The sequence below is a fragment of the Sminthopsis crassicaudata genome, chromosome 4 (assembly GCF_048593235.1).
Source record: "Sminthopsis crassicaudata isolate SCR6 chromosome 4, ASM4859323v1, whole genome shotgun sequence".
NCBI classification, from domain to species: domain Eukaryota; kingdom Metazoa; phylum Chordata; class Mammalia; order Dasyuromorphia; family Dasyuridae; genus Sminthopsis; species Sminthopsis crassicaudata.
Genome location: NC_133620.1, coordinates 467,619,814 through 467,642,466, shown reverse-complemented (window position 1 = coordinate 467,642,466; position 22,653 = coordinate 467,619,814). Strand labels below are relative to the sequence as shown.

General features: G+C 49.3%; 1 protein-coding gene across 14 annotated transcripts in view; it reads right to left on the bottom strand.

Annotated features, from left to right (window-relative positions):
- COL26A1 (collagen type XXVI alpha 1 chain) overlaps positions 1 to 22,653 on the bottom strand; it is a 190,875-nt gene that overhangs the window by 16,020 nt on the left and 152,202 nt on the right. For all 14 annotated transcript variants that reach the window (XM_074264211.1, XM_074264213.1, XM_074264208.1 and 11 more), the window contains one exon: positions 1,302 to 1,363. In XM_074264211.1, coding sequence (XP_074120312.1) covers positions 1,302 to 1,363 — 62 coding nt within the window. The remainder of the gene's footprint in view (positions 1 to 1,301; positions 1,364 to 22,653) is intronic.

Genomic DNA, 22,653 nt, shown 5'->3' with positions numbered 1-22,653 from the left:
CCCTCTCTCTCCCAGGCAGTTAACCTATCTGGTCCCTTCTATTTACGGCTTTCTAAATCTCTTCTCATCTTCTGGCAATTACTTTGGAGCTGCTCGCACTGGACACAGCCCTGTTGGTTTAAAGGGCCTGTATTCTCCCCAAGTGCAATCCCTCTCCGCTCTCTGATTGCTTTTCAGATAGATGACTGATCACATCAGCGGCCTGGCTGGAACCTCAGCTGCCATCAGGCCCCACCTATCTTTTGTCTGCGCCCGCCTCTCATTTCCCAGTCTACATTCTGAGGCCCAGGGGAAGCCCAGGTGGCATTTTATACATGGGGTTTTGGGTCTTCTCTCACCCTGTCGCTTTTGGCCTTTTTAAAGCTGGCACACAGACTGGCAAGCACAGAGGGATGGGCAGCTGGGGGCGGTCCCTGCCACCCAGAGAAGGAGCGCCTGCCGCGAGGCAGCCACAGCTCCCGCTGCCCATCCCTCTGCACATCCTCGAGGGAGACCCGGAGCGCACACTAGGGCTACAAGGTGCAGGAGGCCCCCTGCAGAGCCAGGAGGGGCTCTACGGTCTCGTCCCTCCCTCTCCCTGGGGCTCAGCTTCCCCACCTGTACAGTGAATCCCTTGGACCAGATGCTGGTCCGCCCAGGGCGGGGTGGAAGAGCTGCCACGCGCCTCGCCCTGGGCCAGGCCCCGCCCTGAGGTGCCTCAGTTTCCTGATCTGTAAAAGCTGCCGGAGGAGGGAACGGCCGCCCTAGGAGAATCTTTGTCAAGAACCCCCGAAATGGGGTCAGAGAGGGCCGGACCGGCTGAAAGGAGCGGGCGACAGCGGTCCGCGCGGGCGGAGGGGCGGCCAGGACGGCGGGATCCGGGGGAAGACCTGGGGGGCCGGCCAGCGGTAAGTCTAAAGCGCCGGCGCCCTCCGAGCGGGAGGGGGCGGGCTCGCCACCATGCTGTTCCCGCCAGTCAGGACCCAGTGTGAGACGGGCGGAAGGGGAGGAGCAAACACCCAGAGCCGCCACTCTGCCCTCGGGACCAGGATTGGCTGAAGTGTGTCTGTGGGTGTGTCCCGGCACTTAGCCGTGAGGTAAAAGCGCCAGGGGGAAGCAGACCGCCCCTCCCCCCCCAGGTGCTGCCTTGGAGACTTGGCTTGTGGATGTTCTGCTGCTCCATGGGCGGGGCCTGGTCGGGGCCTCCGGAGGTTGGCGCCACTGCACACCGGGGGGCCAGCCGCCCCTCCTCCTCCTCTTCTCCCCCCACTCTCCGTCCTCCCCTCCTCTCCCTTCTCCCCCCCCCCAGGCTCGGTCCTGACCTTGACCTCCAGCGCTGATAGCCTCTCGTTCATGTCGTTCAGCCGGGTGCAGTTCATGCATTCTGGAAGAGAGAAACAGAGCTGTGGCTCATGGCTGAACCGGAAGGAGCCAGCAGCCCCGCCCCCACCCCTCGGCCCAGGGTGCAACGGAGCCGGCCCGACCCGGTGAGAATGGTCCCGACCACGTGCGCCTCTGCAGACCCGACTCAGACCCCCTGCGGGAGGGCGCGGGACTGCTCCCCCTCCCCCCTGCTGCCCCTGCACCTGCTCCTGGCGGCCGGGCGGGACCAGGCCCCACGGCCACGTGGGGCAGTCCCGGTTCGGGCGCCTGATGAGGCAACGAGCGGTGACGTTACTTTAGAGAATGACTGGAAGCCCCCAGGGGTCACGGGGCACGGCCTGGCGCTCCGGGAGGCTCGGGTCACGGGAGAGGTCACTGTCTGGCACAGCGCCTGGAGCGCCGTCCTCGGAGGGAGCGCCTCGGGGGTCGGCCCGGGCCTGTGGGGGTTTCTCAGCAGAGACACGGCTGCTCCCTCCGCCAGCTGCCCCAGAGAGCCTGGAGCTGGGCCGGAATCCGGGAGTGCTCCCTGCCTGCTGTGCTCCGGCCTGGAAAACCCGAGGAAATCATGAGGCGGCTCAGGAGCTAAAGCCGGGCACTTTTCTGATGAACGGTTTTTGATTCTTTCCCCTTCATTTATTTAACGAGCATTAATAAGCCTTTTCTGTCCCATTAACTGAGGGTCCGCTGGTTGCCTTCTCTCCTCAGCTGAGCCCCCAGCACCCCCTTCTTTCCCATCCCTCCAGCCCTGCCCTGGGCCGTGCGCCGGTCCTCCCCACCCCCACAGCCCGCTGAGCCTGAGTGCTCCCTCACCCCGAGGCCATCATCCCCCACCATACCCCACCCTGCCGCTGAGGTCTCTCCCGCAGGAGCCAGGGCTTCTGGACGGTGGAAGCAGCGAGTGGCAGCCCGTGACCCGGCTCTGCGTCCTGCCTGGCCGCCCTGCGTGTGCGAGCTGTTGAGCCCGTTATCAGCTGTATCTGCACGTCGGCCCCTCAGGGAGGAGCGGCAGGGAGGACCTGCTCCTCAGATCTTGGGGGCCCTAGGCAATGTTGGGGACACTGAGGGACCCCAGTCTAGGGGTCAAGGAAAGCATGAGAAGTAACAGCAAAGGCACCACTTTGAGGCTCTTACCCCCCTTCCACTTTCCATGCATTGCCACAGACCCAAAAGATGGGCAAAGGGCCCGCCCCTCCACAGAGGACGCCAGAGAGAATAGTCTGTTCTGTAACAGGGACTGGGATTGGACAAAAGCGGATGCCCCGCTCAGCTTTGCCCCTCTGCAGGAAGTCCCCTCGCCCACTCTGGTCCCCCAGCGTCCTCCCCTGCTCACGGCTCCCCCAGCGTAGCCCTGCTTCTGCTTCTCATGGTTCCCCGGGGCCGGTTCCTGCCCTAGCTGGTCATGGACTGTCCCCCAGAACCAGGCCCCCCGCTTCGTGCACAGCAGGTTCTTCCAAAGTAAACACTCATTGTCTGAGGTTTGTCAAAAATGACTCCTGGGTGCACACGTGCTCCTCCAAGGGATGCTGCCAGGAGGCCCCCGAGAGTCCTCCTGAGCATGATCCAATGGTTTTATTACTACAGATCGGGGCTTTGATCAGAAGGGGTCATCACTGTGGAAAAGAGGATAAAAATGGCTCCCACCGGGTGAGGATGGCCGGTGCACTGGTGCAGCCAGTCTACAAAACAATTTGGAATCGGCAAGAAGTCCTCAAACCATGTCCAGTGGAAAGAACACTCCAGTCAGAAGGCCTGATTTCAAATCTCGCTGAAGCTTATTACCCATTAGACAAAATCCCTGAAGTTTTGTAGGGACTTAATTTCTTTCTTTGTAAAAAGAGAGGAGGGGTCCAGATGGCCTCCCCATCCCAGCTCTAAATCATGATTCTATCAGTAATCCCACAGCAGGGCCTGTGTCGCAGGGGTCACAGGTCAGTGATGGAAAGATCCACAGGTAACAACATCTAACACATTTTGGGGAATGAAAAAAACCTTGGAACAAAACAGGTGCCCATTGACCGGGGACTGACGAACCAAATTTGGAATATGAACGTAACGCAACTAATATTATTGAACAGTAAGAATATAAAGTCAGTACATGAACTGATGCTGAGTGAAATGAGCAGGACCAGAAAATCATCGTATACTCCAACAACAATACTGTACGATGATCAACCTGATGGACGTGGTCTCTTCAACAATGAGATGAACCAAATCAGTTCCAACAGAGCAGTAATGAACTGAACCAGCTGCACCCAGCGAAAGAACTCTGGGAGACGACTATGAACCACTACATAGAATTCCCAATCCCTCTAATTTTGTCCACCTGCATTTCGGATTTCCTTCACAGGCTAATTGTACACTATTTCAAAGTCTGATTCTTTTTGTACAGCAAAACAACTGTTTGGACATGTATACATATATTGTATTTAATTTATACTTTAATATATGTAACATGTATTGGTCAACCTGCCATGGGGGGGGAGGGGAAAAATTAGAACAAAAGGTTTGTCAGTGTTATAAAATTACCCATGCATATATCTGGTAAATAAAAACTATTAAAATAAAAAAAAAGAATATAAAGTCAGAAAATATGAGAAGACATTTAAAACTGATTCAGAGGGAAGAAACAGGAATCAAGGCAAGATACACATGATAACTCATAACACGGATGAAATAAACTTTAAAAGAAGGCTGGATTCTGATTCATTGCAATGGACAATCTTGGTTCCAAAGAACAGAGGATGCTATAATTCCCTTCCCAATGTAAAGGCAGGTGGATTGTGGGTGTGAGATGCGGGAGACTTAGCTACCTTTTTTCATTGCTCTGAGAGAAAAGATCCAGGAAAGAGGCCATGGTATGAAATAAAGACAAAAGGCACGAGAGAGACTCTTGTTTTGTTTTTAAAGAAGAGGGCAGCAGAAGAAATTCACAGCTAAGAACATGATGTCAGAGAATGGGATTTGCATTTCTGGATTTTGGCTTAAAATTTAGGATGATGTGCAGGCAGCTAGATGGTGCAGTGGCCCTGAAGTCAGGAGGACCTGGGTTCAAATCTGGCCTCAGACACTTAGCACTTCCTGGCTGTGGGACCCTGGGCAAGTCAGTTAACCCCAATTGCCTCAGAAAAACAAACAAGCAAATAAATAAATAAATGAAATTTAGGATGATGTGGCCTTGACCTTCTGGTCAATACAGTGCCCCTTCCAAGAGACAGTAGTGCCATTTGCCTAATGAACCTGATTGAGGGCTTCAAACTGAAGAGAATAAGAGAAATATTCTGCCAATTTACCAGAAAGTAGCAGGTAAAACAATCCATGGAAGCCAATTTCTAAGAATTGAAGTAAAAAAAGCCAGAACTTCCTATTTCTACATACAAAGCACCCAATGTGTGCAGAGAATTAACAGCATAAATAGGGAGAGAGACAAGTTTGACCTAGGACACGTACTGGAATGCGACTTGTGGCTAGAATGGTCCCTTCCAAAGGAGGTGAATAGATACAAGGGGTCATGGAATAGCCTTCATATGGAGAATACTGATCTCAAGAAGTGCAGGAGCCGAACAGGGAAATGTGGTAGGAAATCAGGTTAGTCCGGCTAGACCAAGAGCAGCCATTTGTTGCTGTTTACTCATGTCTGACCATCCGAGACTCCATTTTAGGGCTTTCTTGGCAGAGACACTAGAGCAGTTGGCCATTTCCTTCACCAGCTCATTGTACGGATGGAAACCAAGGCAAACAGGGTGATGTGACTTGGCCAGCTGGTCAGATTGGAATTGGAGGAGTCTGACTGTGGGACCCCTTTGTGACCCCAAAAATTGGTCTCTGAATTCGGGGTGGTGAGTGTGAGAGACGGGGCAATGTGAGAAACTTCTGCTCTCTTTCTGTCACAGGGATTAAGTCCAGGGCAGCCCACCCACCTTGAACCTTAGTGGGGTGCTAACCACTAAAAAAGGGGGGGCCGAACAAGGTTCAGGGCCGGTTCTTCTGTACCTCTGACATTATTGGCTTTAGAGTACGGTGAGAAGATGGAGTAGATGAAAACCTTGTGAAAGGAGGCTGCCCCCATGAAGAGGTTCATGATTCTAGCGAGCTCTGGCCAGGGCCTGCAGGCCTATCTTCATTCCAGGCCTATGAGAGGCCGCCCCAAGGATCAGGGCAGAGCAGGTATTTTAAAGGGAAGACTTGGGGGGTGGCCCCTCCAGGGGCCGGAGGTGTCCCTCCTTTCTGAGGTCACAGCCATGTAGCTGCCAGTCACCAAGGAAATCAGAGGTTCTGGCTTGGGGGGATTCCGGTCCCAGAACATTCGGGGCTAGAGGCTCATGGAGGAGGCGGGTACTGGGCAGAGCCAGTGACTGGACCCAAAGGCAGAGCTGGCCTCAGGCAGGAGGCCCCAGACCCAGCCTCCCTCCCTGATGCTCAGCCCAGCCCTCCATTTCTCTGGAGCTTCTGTATCCCTTCTGTGAATTTTTAGGTCTTATGGTAGCCCACCCTGACACTCCCAGGCTGTGCTGGCAGATGCAAGAAACCAATCGGGGATGGCAGAGCCAGAACCTCCCTACCTCTCCCTATGAAAGCCCCGCTTCCCACTCACCCACTTTCACAGGCCTGTTTCCCTCTTCGAGGACTCCTCACCAACCTCACAGAGCCCACAATCACCAAATCTTAGACTTTCTTCCTCTACACATATTCCCACAGCCGCTACCCTTAGTCAGGCCCTGGCTACCTCACACCTGAACTATGACAGTGGTTTCTTAATTGGACCTCCCTCCTCAATACTCTGCCCACTTAAACTGGCAAAGTGAAGGTCTGACCATGTCACCCTCACTCAGTAAGCTTCAGTAGCTCCCTAGACCCCTGGAGTCAGACATCCACCCCTCACTCAGTAAACTTCAGTAGCTCCCTGTTACCACTGAAGTCAGAAAGAAATCCACTCCTCGCTCAGTAAACTCCAGTCAGCTGCATGAGATTCCTCATTATGCTCATAAACAAAAATTGGTCTCTGAATTCAGGGTGGTGAGGGTGAGAGAAAGGGCAACACGAGAAACCTGCTCTCTTTCTGTCACAGGGATAGCAGAATGAAAATTGAAGTTGAAATGTTGGTCCAGAAAGCAGCATCAGAGGAAAAAAATCTCACCAGTCCTGCGGTCAGTGCCTTGGCCTGTGTCCAGAGCCAAGGCTGGCCACCCTTGGCACGACTCCCCCTGGCTGACCAGATCTGAAAACAAGGCGGGAGAGCTTTGTGGGGGGCCGGCTGAAGGAGCCCTGGTTTGGAGTCAGAGGGCCCTGGACGTTCCACCCCACTCCTCATCACCAGAGGTCCCTCCGGACCCGAGTTTGAGGGCTGTGGACCGAGTTGTCCCCGTTTTCTGTGGACCCCCGGCCGCTCCTTCGGACCACTGCCCTCCACGTGTTAAGCAAATGTTCAGCAGCAGAAGGCTAAGCAGGGGGTTCGAGTCAGGATCACACCATTAATAACCATGCTTGGGATTTCCCTATTCAACAAGTTCTGACCCCACCCGACTGCCCTATAGTCTAGCTCACCCCTACCTTTTGGCTACCAGAGAAGTGACTTGCTTGAGGTCACAGCATGATCTTATTACAAGTGCTGGAAGATCTCCTATCAAGAAGTGGTTAGGGAGATTCTGGCTTTTAAACACAGCCAGAGTCACTGGGATCCAAGGATAACAAAGTACTTTGCCCATCCTTCTGTTCAAGACTCCTTCCACAACAGGCTCTGAACTATACACACTGCAGTCCCTACTTGGGAAAGAATATACCCATTTTGTTGGATAACCTCAAGTGATGGGGAGCCCACTACCCCCAAAAAGCATAAGGCAGCTCATAGACATAGAGATGGAGGAGATCTCAGTGACCATATAGTCCAAGCTTTTCTGTTTATGGATGGGCAAAGAAACCTATGAGAGCCCCAAGGGAGGATCTTTACTTCGGTTTCCTGCTCTTTCTACTGTACTTATAGTGGGCTAAATGCATGTGACTTTCTCAAAATGGGTTCAGGTGGGCTTTCATAACTGCACAAAGTGGGTTCTAGAATAACTGAAAAATGACCCGAAGTGTCCAAGACTCTCAGGGGGTGGAGAGGTCAGCTCGGACAGAGGTCAACACCATGGGCTAAAATTATCGGGAACCTATTTCTGGAAAACTTTCTCAAGTCCGGATCCGGTTTGCTCTGGCACACGGCCAGAGGATTTGGCCGGTGAAAGGGGGATTCGGCTGTTAAACTACAGGTCTTATAGGTTCCATATACATGGTGAGTTTTAACTGAGATGTAGGGGCAGAGACCGTGAGCCAAGAGGTGAAACACAGCCCAGCTTGGAGTCCACTGTGCCCTCTCACCAGCCCAGATTGCTGGATCTGAAGAGACTTTTCCTTTTAACAGCCCAGATGACATTCTTCTGTAGGCTGATGATGACCTTATTTAATTAAAAAAGTGCTAGGCTTCCCCTGTCCCAAGTACACACACGGGCTTTTCCTGAGTCTCTGGACCACAAATGCCGGGAAGCCAAGGGATAGGGGATCTTTGCCCACAGCCGTGGTTTAAGAATCTGTGGGCATCAGCCACACTGGTCACTGTGTGCACACAGGCCCAATGGAGGGTCTGGCTGGAAGCTTCCAAGACCATCCTGCACAGAACAGCCAGGCCAGACTTGGGCTGACGGTCACCCCCAAGTCCCCGATTATCCTGAAGGTGCCGGGAGAGCCCCAGAAGAGCCAGCTGGTTTAAACGAGCCAGCGCATTCTGAGGTTCCACTAGCCCCAAGTCAGCCCCTCAACCCCCAGCCGGCCTCCAATTTGGTTCCTCATCAGCCCCAGCAGTTCATAGAAGAGAGACTATGACCTCCCATATCTCCTTCTTAAGAACAGCCTCTTTCTGAGGCACGATGACCTTCACAGCTGTTACAGTGGCCGTTGACTGTTGGAATGAACAGACAAATTTAGAGCCAGAGGGGTGGAAGGCCCGCTCCAGGAGACCATTTCTCTCTCTCGTCCTCCCCACTCAAGTCCTCCTGCCCCTGAGCCAATACAGGCCATCATGGTGCCCCATAGGTTTACTTCTCACCCCAACATCCTTCCTTCCTCCTGTACAATTCCCCCAGGAAAGAGAGGACACAGAGTTCTCCCTGGTTTTGGACCAGAACTGAGAGCTGCTGACAAGTAGTATGTGAGAGAGCAAAGGTGATTGAACTGTGGAAAGGAGAGCGCTTCCTTGGTCATCACAGCCCATGCAAGGGAAAATGAGAAGGCTGCTGCACAGCGGGGAGGAGTGGGAGCTGAGGCTGGAGGCATGAGCCTGCTTAACACCGCAGGGCCACGCTTTAGGAAAATTGCTGTGGCATTGTATATGAAACGAAAAGAGCAAGAGGCTGGAGGCAGAGACCATTGGAGCCTGCCATAGTCATCCAGTTGTGAGGAGACAAGGACCAGGGCTAGCATGGTGGCCGTAACAATGGATAGGAAAGGAGATATTTGAGGGAAAGAAGCAAATTAATCAATCAATTAACAAGTATTTATGTAGAGCTCATGCTCTGCTAGGCTCTGGGGACACAAAAACAAAATGGGACAGAATCAATCTGTTAATTAATGAACAATTATTTACTCAGAGGTCATTCTCTGCTGGGCTCTGGGGACACAAAGCCCAAACCAGCAAAGACCGGGCCCCTAAGGAGTTTCCATTCTACATCTCACGGGGTGGAGGAAGAGAGAGTAGAGTGAGTGTCAGGAGGAAGGCCGTCTTTGTCTCGTGGGACAATGAAGTGGGCAGCTCTCCAAGGCAAGACTCTTATCACCAGTGGCGGGGGTGGAGAATGAGGTTCGAAAGACCCCAGACACATCGCTCGGTGATTCATGAGGTCAAGGTCATCTTCGTTTGAGAACAGTGGTGTCATAGTGATGAAATGGCTTGGCTCGAGCCCAGGGACTGAAATGGAGAGTTCTAAATGACCCAGCTGCATTTTATCAGCCCATATTGATTAGTGGGAACCAAAATGGCCCCTAAATGATGCCATATGTTTACTTGTTGGGGGGGAGGTGGAAGGAGAGAAAGGTAGAGGGAGAAACCCTCTGAATTTCCAGGCTTATGTATGCCAAAAAATAGAACATTATCAGGAGCATGTCCCTGAAGAAGGGGGCTGCCGACAACTTTGTCGTTTTGAGGACATGCTCTCATTTCTAGTGTCCTCAGAGAGGCTTTCCCCAAAGAAAATTCTGAGGATGAAGCAGATGATATTTTCTCACAACCCTTTTACAACTCTTAAAAACATTTCCCAGAAAAACACTGTAAAATCTGCTGCATCTTTGACGGGACTGTCTGATCCTCAAAAAGTCACCAAATTAGATGGAGCTGGGACTGGCCTCCCTTTTCTACAGATGAGGAAACCGAGACCTCCGAAGTCTGAGTGATGTAGTTTCTCATGGTGCGTTCAGCTCAAGGCTCAAGGGAGGGCTTTAATTTCCTTCCTAGGGAAGACCCTAAGACCTGGATTCAAATCCCACCTCTGAGGATCTCAGGGACTTCCTCACTCTGGGACTCAGCCTCCTCTTCTCAAAAATGAGGGTTTGGCCTAAATGGCTTCTGAGGTGCTTCCGCTTCCAGATCTATGGTCCCATGATCAGACAACAGAAAGCAGAAGAGAGAAGGACAATGGGCAAGGGAAGCAGCCTGGGCAGAGTGCCAGAGGGGGGAGATAAGAAGGGCGGCTCATCCAGCATGGAGAGAGCAGGCAGTCATGGGAAGGGGTGCAAGGGAGCACAGTGAAAAGGTAAACTGGAGCTGGATACCCGGCTTGGGTTTTTTATCCTAGAAACAACGGGGAGACACAATCTCCCTTCCCAGTCTTATTTCCCGAAACTCATCCTTCCAAATGTCGCATTCTAGAAATAGTGGCCCATGGAGAAGCAGTGTGGAGAAGTGATGGAAGCTGGAAGAGCCGAGTCCTGCTCCTGACACAGTCTGAAAGTGAGATGGGTCCCTTACCTTCTCTGGGTTCAGGCAGCTTTTCTGAGTCTAAATTGCAGAGAACACGCTGCTCTGCGCTGGTGAAGGGGGTATGGTCATTCAAGGAACTCCCATAAAAAAGAAACAATACATGCAGTAATGGATGAAAATAATGGACTTCACTCAGGAGTCAGAAAGACCTGAATTTGTGAATCTGGGCAAGTCACTTAGCCTCAGTTTCCTCATCTGCAAAAAGGGGATAAAAATGGCAGCTTCCTGCAAGTGATGCGAATGTCCAATGTCGAGAGCCCTTGGGCACTATGCCATGCTGTCCCTTTCCCTCCAGGACCATGATAGGTCTGGCTAAGTGGGGCTTTTTAAGGACAGAAATGGGCTGGTGGGGTCAGGAGGAACAAGTCAACAGATGGGAAAGATTCAAGAGGAGAGGGCGGGGAGGAGAGATGTGAAGAGAACTTGGAGATGATCTCCCTCTAGTTTTGAAGAGGGGAAGAGTGAGCTGCCAAGGGGAAACGGCCCACCCGGAACCCCATGGCAGAGAAGCAGGACTGGAACCCAGATACAAGTGTCTCCTCCCTATATGGCTGTAATACGGCCTAGAACAGAGGAACCTGACAGGCCTTGGAGAAGCCATCGGGGCTCAGGGCCCAGTTCTGTCAGGAAAGTTTGTACCATGGACCTTGGAGGCAAAAGCCCAATCTGATTCCCAGCCTCACCTCTGTTCCTTCATTCTGATCTCAGTCTCCTTATCTGCAAAATCGGACTAGATGGTCTTGAAGGTACCTTTCAGTTCCAACAATCCGTGACTATAAAGGTCTTTCTTCTTTGCCTCCCTCATCCTGTATGACCAGCACCCAGATCTTAGCCATTTTCTTTCCACAATGACCCAGATTTTATCCATTTTCTTTCCACAATGATCCAGATCTTAGCCATTTTTCCCCGCACAATGACTCTTCCTGGTCCCCGTGCTATTGTGTTGGTTCAGCAATTCATTCCCATTTCTCAGGTGATTTGATCAGTCTTTCAAGCCGCTCTTGCCTCCTCATCCAAATGACCCTTCACACCCACGCTCTCAGGGGAATGCAGGTGGCTTCTTGTCACTCTAGTGCTCAAAGCCTGACTTCAGCTCCTGATCTTGCCATTCAAGGCCCATGGGCTCTAACCCCTCATCCCACCCTGATTTTTTATTCTGTCCCTTCCTGTGCTTGAGACAAACTAGACTATACTTGCCGCTCAGATCCTGGACACGTCCAAAGCTTTCCCATCTTAGTGATAAAGGTCATTGTTATCTAAGTACAGAATGTCTTTTCTCCCTCAAACAACACCTTCAGAGAAACGCTATCTTTAAGAATCCTTTCTTATTCCTAAGAATCCTCATATAAACAGTAAGTTGGATCCTGGAATTGGACCCAATTCTTAAAAGTCTCCAAGGTTGGGAATGTCAAACAGGATGACCATACCCAGAATCCTCCAGGCCCAGTGCTCATTCCTATTTTTTTTTTATCATGAACTTAACAGTCATCAACGAGTACTTCTTAGAAAATGAGGGCCATCATCTGGGCTCTGTGCATCCACATCAACTGGATCTTTCAAGGAGTTCATAATAAACTACAGCTAGGACAGCTATTCTTGTTTAGCTTGCCTTCTTTTAGATATTCCCCTCCACCTCCAGGGTGACCTTTTCTATTCTCAGGATTACTGGGGAGCCCTGCTGCTCACAGCACCTGGCTATGATGACATGGTTCACCTGACCATTAGAACACATTCTTTTAACTCCGGCTTCTCTCCTCATTATTGTTAACTCGCACACACTCCATACAGCAGAGTTCTTGCAGTCAATAGTGACCCATGCTCCCAATGAGCTGCTTAGGGCACAAACACACAAGTTGCAGACCATCACTGCATATTGTGGAGAGTGGGAGTTAAGGTGACCAGTCTTGATATCCTCACATAAAGAGGATCGCCCCCAAAACAATAGAAACAGCATTTCTCAAATTCCCTAAGGCTTGGAATCTCTCCTTGGGTACTTACCACAAGACTGTGAAACAGGTATTTTTATTCCCATTTCTCAGATAAGAAAACAGATTTAAAGAGATTGTGGTCACATGATTGATAAGTGTCAGAAGCAGGATTTGAACTTGGGTCATTTTGGATTCCAAATCCGACGGTCTGTCCGCTCTCACTACTCTCACCAGGAGCAATGACAGAAAGGTAAGCTTTATCTCATCACTTAGGTATGGCAACATTTCTGAGAGAGAGAGAAACAGGAAAGGATCCCAGGAGGAGACCAGTCTCCAAGCCCTCGGTCTCCCTTGTGGCTGGGCTCCCAGGCTGCTCAGGGGAAACCTGGCTGGGGAGCATTGGAGACACAATAAAAATAAAATGGGGAGACACGTTGCAAAGGACAAAGGCCATCCCTCCTATTTCCTGGTAGCCCTTTGATTTGTGCAGAATTCCTTGGCTACAATTCCCTGCTTGAGGGCCCAAGTTTCCTTTGGATTTCCTTTTGGTTCCCCAGAAATCCTGGCTTCTGACCCACCTGGCTCTTGGTTTCTGCCTACTTGGAGCCTGAACTGAACTTCTTTCTACCCCTCAGCACTAGAGATTGCCTTCATAGCTCTCCCATTACTCCTGCCCTGACAAGGAAAACTTTTGGTTGTCATATCACACTGTTGAGACACACTGAACCTGCAGTCCACTAGACTCTCACGTGTTTTTCAAGGAATGGGTGCCATTGATTAAAAAGGACTCTAAAAAGATAGCAACAACTACCAATCCATGATCCTAATTCCTCACCCCTAGAAAATCTTTCTGAGAATGTATAGTTAAGAACAAACTCTACAACTGTCAAGCATGTGTTTTGTGAAAATATGATAGGGAAAGAGACTTTTGCAAATTAGTTTCTATAGTAGACTGCATCTTCACAGTCATGTGACTGTGCCTTTGTTCATTTGTTAATTTATTTGTTAATCATTTGTTAATTCATTTGTTAATCATAAGCACTCATTTGTTAATCATAAAAAATCATTTAAATAAAGCAAACCACAGCCTTAAAGGCTTATTCCTCCAACTAAGTGTCTCAAATTCATAGCAAGATCATATCCAATTCCTTAATATTTGTCACCCCAGAAATGGGTAACTACAAAGACAATTTCATTCAGCAATCTTCTTACTATCAACACCATGGGAAATATCAAATAGGGAATACTATATTCACCACATGATTCTATAGAACAAAGGTGGCCGTTACTGTCACGAAGGATGTCTCGCACAGAGTCCAAAGCTAATTCCTTCTGATGTTGAGAAAAACTTCTGGCTTATATATCTCCCTCCCCTCAGGACCACTTTGGAGGAATCAATGGGCTGCTTGGGTTCCTCCATCCTCCCCCATCTTCTTCTTGAGTTGTCTTTCCTTAAATGCACCAGATATAAAAGCTAGGATTGACTGGCTCATCTAGTGCATCTGCAAAATCAGAATACTTTAATCAGAGCATTGAATGCCAGAACCCACAGATGGCGAAGCTTTCCCGATCCCGAATGCCATCTATTGTACTGATAACGCTACCCAAAGCAATACAAGAGACCCACAACTATTCAAAAGATATCAACCCACCAATTCACCTGGAACATGAAAAAGAGAGAATGTCTGTGTCCCAGCCAGTGGGAGGTAGGTGGCTGGAATGGCACCTCCACTGGTTACTCCAGTACCTTGGACAGATCTCACAGCAGACTAGTGACTAGACTAGAAGAGAAGGAAGAACCCAAGCTAGCTTATTTGGGTTTATTACTTTCAATGACATTGAGATGATACAAGACCTCATTTTTCTTCTGAAGATCTTAGTTGGCCATGCCTCATGGAACAGCGCAAGCCCAAAATCAAAATCGCAGGGTTCCAAAAGACAGGCGGAAATTTATGGAAGGTATAAGTAAATTGCTGCACATTGCATGCAAGAAGGGCTATCAAAGATGGCATCTGGGAAATGTATGTTTGGAAAGGGAAGCGGGCTGATTATATAGGAAAAGTGAAGTGCTACAGGACAGACAGCCCAAGGGTGGTAAGCTTGGAGAACCAAAGGACCCGGATGAAGGCTTCCGACATTTTGGGCATGTTATCTACTACGACAGGGCTCCTGAAACTTTTTCCACTTGCAACCCCTTTTCACCTAAGGAATGTTTCCCCAACCTTGGGTCTAATCTGAGGCAAGGAGTTTCTGGCAGCGATGGGTGCATGAGCAATGCAAAGTGCACGTGTTGTGTGTTCAGAATCAAGGCTGCAGCAGAATTGTGCAATGCAGCATGGGTAAGCGCTGCCAGAAAGAACTCAGATTTGTTACACATTTAATTTATTTTGATTTATTTAAGTTTTAGTTGTTGGATTCCAAAACCTTTTCCTGTTGCCAAATTTTTCACTATCCTCCACGTTCAGTTACATGAGCCCATATGGAGTTGGACCCAGAGTTTAAGTTGTTCTATGAGGGATTCAAAGCAAGATATGGATAAGGATCTCATAAGGAGATATGACTGAATAAACAAATGTACATTTCTCAAATACTTACTATATACTAAGGATTGTGTAAAGAGAAAAGCAAGAAGATTCTTGTTCTCAAGGAGGCTCACCATCTAAATAGTGTCCACCTTCAAGGAGTCTAATGGGGGAAAGACTACAAAGGGGAAAGCTGAAAAAGTATCTATGGGGGGCATGGTAGCATTGGCAAGCCACATTTTGTTCATGGAAATGGTGCATGAGCCACCAGGTAGACTCAGAGCCTGAAGAGTCAGGTATGGGAATAATTAACAGACCGTTCGATTAAGGAGGAAGTCAGGGGTCCAGCCAGACAAGCAGATTAAGCAGCACGGAGCAGCTGAGGTCAGAAGAAAGAACTTGGGATATACCAAGTAGTCACTAACTGGAATGGTGGGAAATTCCCCAGAGCAGGTAGGCAGGCGGGGAGGGAGCCACTGACATGTGAAAGGGCCGGAATATTCAGTTAATGGTTGTATTTTATCCTTGAGACAAAGGTATCGGAGCCACTGAAGCTTCTTAATCAACATGTGGTGGGTTAGATTTGGGTTTTAGGAAGATTATTTTGTAGCTGGGGGAAGAGTGGATTAGGGAGAGAAGGGACTAGAAGAGGAGGCGGGCATAATAGTTGAGGATGGGCTCAGTATAAGGAGAGATAAGGGGACCAAAGTGGGACATGCTAGAGGGCAGGATTGTCAGGATTCTAAGACGTGGGAACTGACTTGGAACACAGCTTCTGCGTCAGCTCTGCCACTGACTGGCTGTGTGGATCTCAAACCTCTCTGTTCTGCTTACTGGGGCCTTGGGAAGCTCACTCTCTCTGGGCCTCAGTTAACTCATCTATAAGATGGGTTTGCCCTAGATGATATCTAAAGTCTTTCCTAATTCTTACTTCCTAGGATCATATGACTCCCCCTGACTTTAGTTTCTCCACCAGTATACTGAGGGGAGGAACTCCTGGTGACTCAATGTGGTTAGATTTGGGAACCTCTGTTAAATGTCTGCTATGTGCAAGGTTCTGTGCTCAGTGGTGAGGGGGAATCCAAAGATTAAAAGGGGGAACAGCCCTTGTCCTTAAGGAGCTTATGCTCTAGGACAGTGACTTACACATTGAAGATAAATTGAGAAGATGGAAAACAGTAACGAGGGGAGGGATGGGATTCTGAGGAGGCTTTTTATAATATCTGGTATTTCAGCTGAGTCTTAGATAAAACTGTTTCTTCTTTTTGAAAAAGAACCAAAAACCCATTTATTAAACACTATTTAATAAAGTCCTGGGCTACAAGGAGGCAGAAGTGGGGAGCCAGAGCATTCTAGGTACGTGGAACAGTCTAGACAAAAGCAGAGGTGGAAGCCGACTGCCGGCTAGGGGAAGCATGAAGGTGTCCCCAGATTTGAATCTGGTGCTGTTGCTCCTGAGCCAAGAGTAAAGGAATCAAGGAGCATCGATGATTAAGGGACGGGACCCTTGGATCTCTGGGGGATAATGTGCAGGCTCCCTCGACAGCACGGCCCGAGCAGCTCCCTAGCAGCTGAGACTCCATGTCAGAAGGGATGGAGACAAAGGTAACATCTCCTTTCCGCCCAATGGAAGGAACCACAGATCTTCAGAAACTCAGTTTCTACTCAGCTGGGGAGAACATCTGACTCTCATCTTCAGCACCTTTCCCCTGAGGGCTGATCTCACCAAAGCTTTGGCAGAATCCAGCCTTCCTCCTCTCCGTGGCATTGAATCCTCTGGGTTTTCCCTCCCTTTCCCCATCGCTTCTCCTCCCTATAAATCTCAGGCCCAGGCCCCTTCTTCCTCTCCCGGCACACTGGCCCTTCCACCTTCACCCTCCCCCTTCTTTGGCTTCTCTAAATTAAACACATTCCAGAGCGGGACTCGGAGTCACCCAGAGGCTGAGAACCGATACCTCCCCAGGGCATTTCCACCCAGGGGTCACCCCTGGCTTCTGTTACCCAACGATTCCCCTCCTCACCGGGAGGAGTGTCAGGCCTGACAGCAGATAGCAGAGGAATTCTCCAAGGTGATATAACCTGGGAGAACCCACGGGACACGGAAAATATTACAACAGCTTAGAACTGGCAAGATGGAAATTACCTAAGAAATATTCCTGGGCTTAGAAATCCCCCAGAGCAACCCAAAGGGCCGTTCACCAACAGCTTAGTGCTAGAAGGGACCTTAGGGGCCATTGTTTATAGAAAAAGACACTGAGGCAGAGAGGTCGAGTGGCTAAGGGTCTGAAGCCGAGAACTGAAATCTAGAACTTCCTTGGGACAGCTAGCCAGGGCCACAGGGCACAGAGTGCAAGTCCAGAGTCAGGAAATCTCATCTTCCTCAGTCATTTCTAGCTGGGTTACCCTGGACAAGTCACTTTACCTGGTCTGCCTCAGTTTCCTTATCTGTCAAATGAGCTGGAGGAGAAAATGGCTGACCACTCCAGTATCTCTGCCAACTCACTGGGGCCACAGAGTTGGACCTGAGTGAAAATGGCCGAACAGCAGTTCCCTGACGCCAAGGGACATGCTCTCTGGCCCACACCATGCTGCCCTTTTAGCCTTCGGCCTCTAGCTAAGCAGCCAGTGCAGCGGGGGCAGACTCTCCTCTAGCACTAAGGGGCTTCTGGGACTCTTTTGGTGGCAGCTCCTGGGCACTCTTAGGCCACATCCCTTTCCTCTGCTGCCAGGCCCCCCACTTTGTTCTGGCCCACGCCACTTCTCACCTGCACTATAGCAGCTTCCTCCTGAAGGGGCTCCCTGGTTCCCCAAACCATCCCCTGCAAAACGGCCCAAAGGACCTTCCTTAAGTGCAGATCCCTCCTCAATCAACCCCAATGGCTCCCTATTGCCTCTAAGTAAAAGTGTAAACTATTATTGGCCTTTGTAACCTCCCAGCTCATCTATGTGACCTTATTAAACACCCCTTCCTTCACCCCAAAGCTCAAAGTGGCTTTTTCTGCTTCTCCACACCCAGGACTTCATCTTCCAGCTTGCCTCGTTCCTGCCTGTTCCTCATCCTCCCTTGGACCTCACAAACCCCTCCTTTCCTTAGAGTCGCAGCCGAAGCATCACCTTGTACCCAGGGCCTCCCCAAAGGCAAGTGTTTTTTCTCCTTGAATCCCACGTTCATCATGTATTTATTTATTATAAATATGTGAAATATTTAGAAATGTGCTTATCTTCCCCAACAGAAAATCAGCTTCTTGAGTTCGGGGCTTGTTTTATTCTTGGTATTTGAAACCCCAGGTCTTAGTACACAGCAGGCACTTAATAAATCCTTGCCCACTAAAGAGACGTTTTAGCCCAGCATACGAACAACTGTGTCATTTAGATGGATTTTGATCTCACAAAGCATTCATCACTGACAGGGGAGATAAATACCTTCTGCTGGTCATTCAGGAAGGGGGCCCAAATCATATTGGAACCCGACTCCCCAGGTCTGCATTTCCTTTCCAGAGAGCTGTTCTTGTTTGTCCTGCCACGCCCGGGCCACTGAAGAACATTACTGTACGTACGGGCACGGGTTAGTAGCTGGAAGAGCCGAGCTGATTATTCTGCCAACTCAAGAATAGGTTACCGTAAATTATTTGCCCGGTGGGACATTATCTGCACATGGTAATTCCCATCCTGCCTTCTAAACTGGACTAACAACATCACAGGCTGTGGACATTCTCAAGAAGGCAGTCCTGGAAGGAAGGCCTGGGGCCTGGAGACCAAGGGGTATTCCAACTCCCAACTTCAGGGAAAATGGAAAGGTCAGAGGCTTACACAGGGAACCGTAAGCGGTGCCATCAATGTGCACGTAAATATTCTTCCAACCATCAACAAGGAGAACCGAGGAACTCTCAACTTCATTTCAGCTTTCTACGTTAGAGTCCTTGGCCAGCTGTTTCCCATCTCTGCTGAGATCCGGATGAAAGGAAAGGGGTTTAAGACACAGTAAGAAGGCCTTGAGTTGAGATAAGACAGTGGGTCTTGAATCTAAAAATTATTAAATCCTGGAAGATGTTACCAAAGGAGGATCAGAAGCGGCCTTCTCTTATGATTTCAGAATGGGACAGACTCCCATCTGTCTGGGGATAATTAAGGTACAATCCTGAAAGAATGGACAGGAGGAGTTTCACGTCTCCTCCAGCCCTTTCATTTTATGAATCATTTGGGGTACAACCCTCAGCCCGGTCGCAGCTGAAATCCCTTTTGCTCTGCCAGAGAACCCGAGGAGGGTTAGCGACCTTGGCCCGAGAGCCGGAGCAAGATGTATGCCGCTTGGAAGCCTCCCCGAGTGGCTTTTTGAGCACTGGCTGTCCTCTTCCACAGGCCATATGAATCATTGCAGCGAGCGGTTTCTCACATTCTATGGTACTGATGGAAGAAATGAAATCACCTTGTTTTTTATACAAGAATCCTGGCCCCACAAAGCTGAAGGTCACTAGTGGAAAGTGAAGACATCGCACTGCAGCCAAAGTCCAGGCCAGTCGCCCACCGGGGTGCCCACTGACCCATTCACCCGTCACCACTACAGCCCTATTAGCTCGGTTTCCATCCACAGGATTCCTGAAAGCTCCTCTCTCTCCAAGGTCACCAGTGACTCTCTAGAGCGTAACTCTTCTCCAGCCTCTCTTTGGGCCCCTCTCCTCTTGATTCTTTCCCTTTGCTCGGCTTTGGGTACTCCAAGCTCTTTGGATCTTCTCTTCCCCCTCTAACCCCCATTGCTTTTCCATTTGTGGAATCCTTTTCCATGTCCCAAAGGGCAGAAACTTGGCTTTCTACAATTTGCTTTCATCCATTCCCATGATTTTAAACATCACTTCTACAGAGATCAATCAAACAAGCAAGTATATGAACCACCTACTATGTGCAAGACAACTTCAAAATATTTCTTTGTAGCCCCGACTTATCTCTGGAATATTAGGCCTTCATCTTCAATTTCCTCCCAGAAAGCTTGACATATTCCCCCCAATGGCACCTCAAATGCAACATTTTTATAAGGAAACAATCTCCTTTTACCTAAAACCCTTCTCCTCTTCCTCCTGACTTCCTGATTTTTGTCCCCATTTATCTAATTATTCACTTCAAAAGTGTAGGCTTGTCCTTAGAAATGGGAGGGGAATGAGTATCAGGCCTCTTGTTGATAGCTAGCTGCAAGATACTTGAGATCCATCCCCCTCCTTCTCGTCCCGCTGCCACTGCACAACAGGCCTTTCTTACTTGTCTACGGGCCTGTCATCATCTCCTAATAAGAGATCTTCCTAGCTAAAGCAGATCCCTATTTCATTCACCAATGCCTGATTAATTTTCCTCATGCAGAGACCCAGTAGTATAGGCTAGGCTGTCTAAGTCCTGCCTGATCACTGGCAGAAAAGATGGCAGAAGAGCAAATAGATATTGTTGTATGATCGTTCGGTTTCTATCACCATTTCTAAAGGAGTCTTTAGGGCTCAAACACGGAGGGGAACTGCACTGGGATGGAAGTAAAGAATGGCTGGTGTCCATGGGAGAACAGGGAAGGGGATCCGGAGGTCATAGTCCTACAGGAGCATTAATGGGTGGATGAGATAGAGGATGAAGGCCATGAGAGAGTTTTAGTCTGAGTAGGTTGGGGACCCAGCCCTAGAGAAGCTGTGGAGGGCTGGGCCAGAGAGAAGAAAACCTGCTCTGGTGGAGGAAACGATCCATCAACAAGGGCCAAGATGGCAGAGGAAATGGAGAATGGTTAGGAAAAGAAAGAAGGGCCAAGTGAGGAAGAGACCAGAGTTCCTGGGAACTGGTCTGGAGGTATCCTGATCAGGAGGGAGCAAGTATCTAAAATGGGAAAATGGAGATGGATTTGGGACTCCAGTAGGAGTCTTTATCACTTGTAAACCCTGGATGGCAAGAAATCCTATTTATGCCTTTTGTATCCCACATCTAGCATAATGCTCGGAACACAGTAGGTGCTTCATAAATGGTTGTTGAATAAGATTTTTTTTAATAAGATTTGATAAACATTTTGATAAATATTTGAATATTTGGATAGAGCACCAGTCCTGAGATCAGGAGGACCCGAGTTCAAATCTGGTCTCAGACACTTAACACTTCTTAGATGTGTGACCCTGGGCAAGTCACTTAACCTTAATTGCCTCCGGAGAAAAAGAGATATTAGCTGTATGACCCTGAAGAAGTCACTTCATTTCTGTCTCAGTTTCCTCATCTGTAAAATGGGGTTAATAGCACTTACCTCCCAAGGTTGCTGTAAAGATCAAATGAAATCACATTTGCAAAGTACTTTGCAAGCCTCCAAGCACTACATAAACCCTAGCTAGCTACTATGTGATGGAAATGCTTCATGTTTGTTGATCATAATAAGACTTTTTAAATGCTCCAAGTCAGGGCTCACCTCTGAGCAAACTGACTGTGGACCATTTTTCACATGGACTTTGGGCAATCTATCTTGTCTGCTCGGGGACCTTTGTGGCTGACTCCATGGTCCTTGACTACGAATATTCTAGATAAGTGGAGCTGCTAGTGACCTGAATTCCAGATAGAAGATTTTTCATCTTGTGGGATCATAGATTTGGAACTGGAAGAGTCCAAGCCCCTCGCTGTAGAGAGAAAGAAGCCGAGCACTAGGGAGATGAGTGAGTATCAGAGGGAAGGGCAAGACAGCATTGGTGAAAGGAGTCAAACCCCTTCCTCTATTGAGGAGCCAAGCACTAGGGAGATGAGTGAGTATCAGAGGGAGGGGCAAGACAGCATTGGTGAAAGGAGTCAAACCCCTTCCTCTGATTGAGGAGCCAGGCCCACCACAAGGGCCCACCACAAGGTTGTTCAGCCCAACAGAAGTGTCAGAAATTTCAACGATTCTGGGATGTCCCCAGCAATCAAATGTGGACGAGAAAGGGGGAAAAGCATTGGGTTAAGGCACTTCCTTTCCTCCACACTCAGTGGATACCAAGACTTGCAAAGAGATGTCTCACAAAGGGAAGGTTTGTTCGAGGGAAGGGCTTTCGAGTTGTCCGGGAATGCCCAGAATTTCAGCACACAAGAAAGAAGTGATCTGGTTTCAGCAGCAGCTTGGATGACAGAACGCTTGAGAGATGAACTCTCCATATGGTTTATCTTTAAAGGTTCAGTAATTTCAACTACTTTTCTTGGGCCGGCTCTCCGGTTTCGTGTTGTTAATCTTAAATTATTGTTTGAAGATAACTTAGCCCTTTTTCCTCTTCCAGAAGAAAATCATAAATGTCTATAGGGTCCAGGAGAGCCTGGAGAGGGCCTTGTTTCATGCTGAAAGATGACACCAACCATAACAAAAAGGGCTCTTCCCATCTGAAACAAGCTGTAAATTTGCTATCTCCTTGGTGATCAGTATTTCACTGGGAAAGAATTCCTTTAACAGGATTCCAAGCCCCCGGCCAAGGTCTCGGGGGCAGTGAGTACAGTCAGACTGAGTGACCGAGGCATCCTGGGGCTCCACGTGGAGATAGTGATTTATTCTTCCCTGCAAAATCTCCTTTCCAGGAGATGGAATTTAAACACTGGGAAAGGGCTGCACATGCCAGTGGCCTGGAACCAGGGATGGAATCCTCAGGCCTGTCCAGTGTCAATAACACTCGGCAACGATGACCGGGAGAGCAGAGCCCTGGGCTGGCTTTTTGGGAGGTCATGGGTCCTCCAAGAGCATTTAATGGGATCGTTTTCAAAGATGGGGGGGGTGGCAAAGAAGCCTTTCTGTTCACAGGAACCCAGATTGAAGGGAAGGGAGGAAGGTGATCTGGCCCTCGGGGCTCTTAGGCACTTGGGGGTGTCTGTCTCT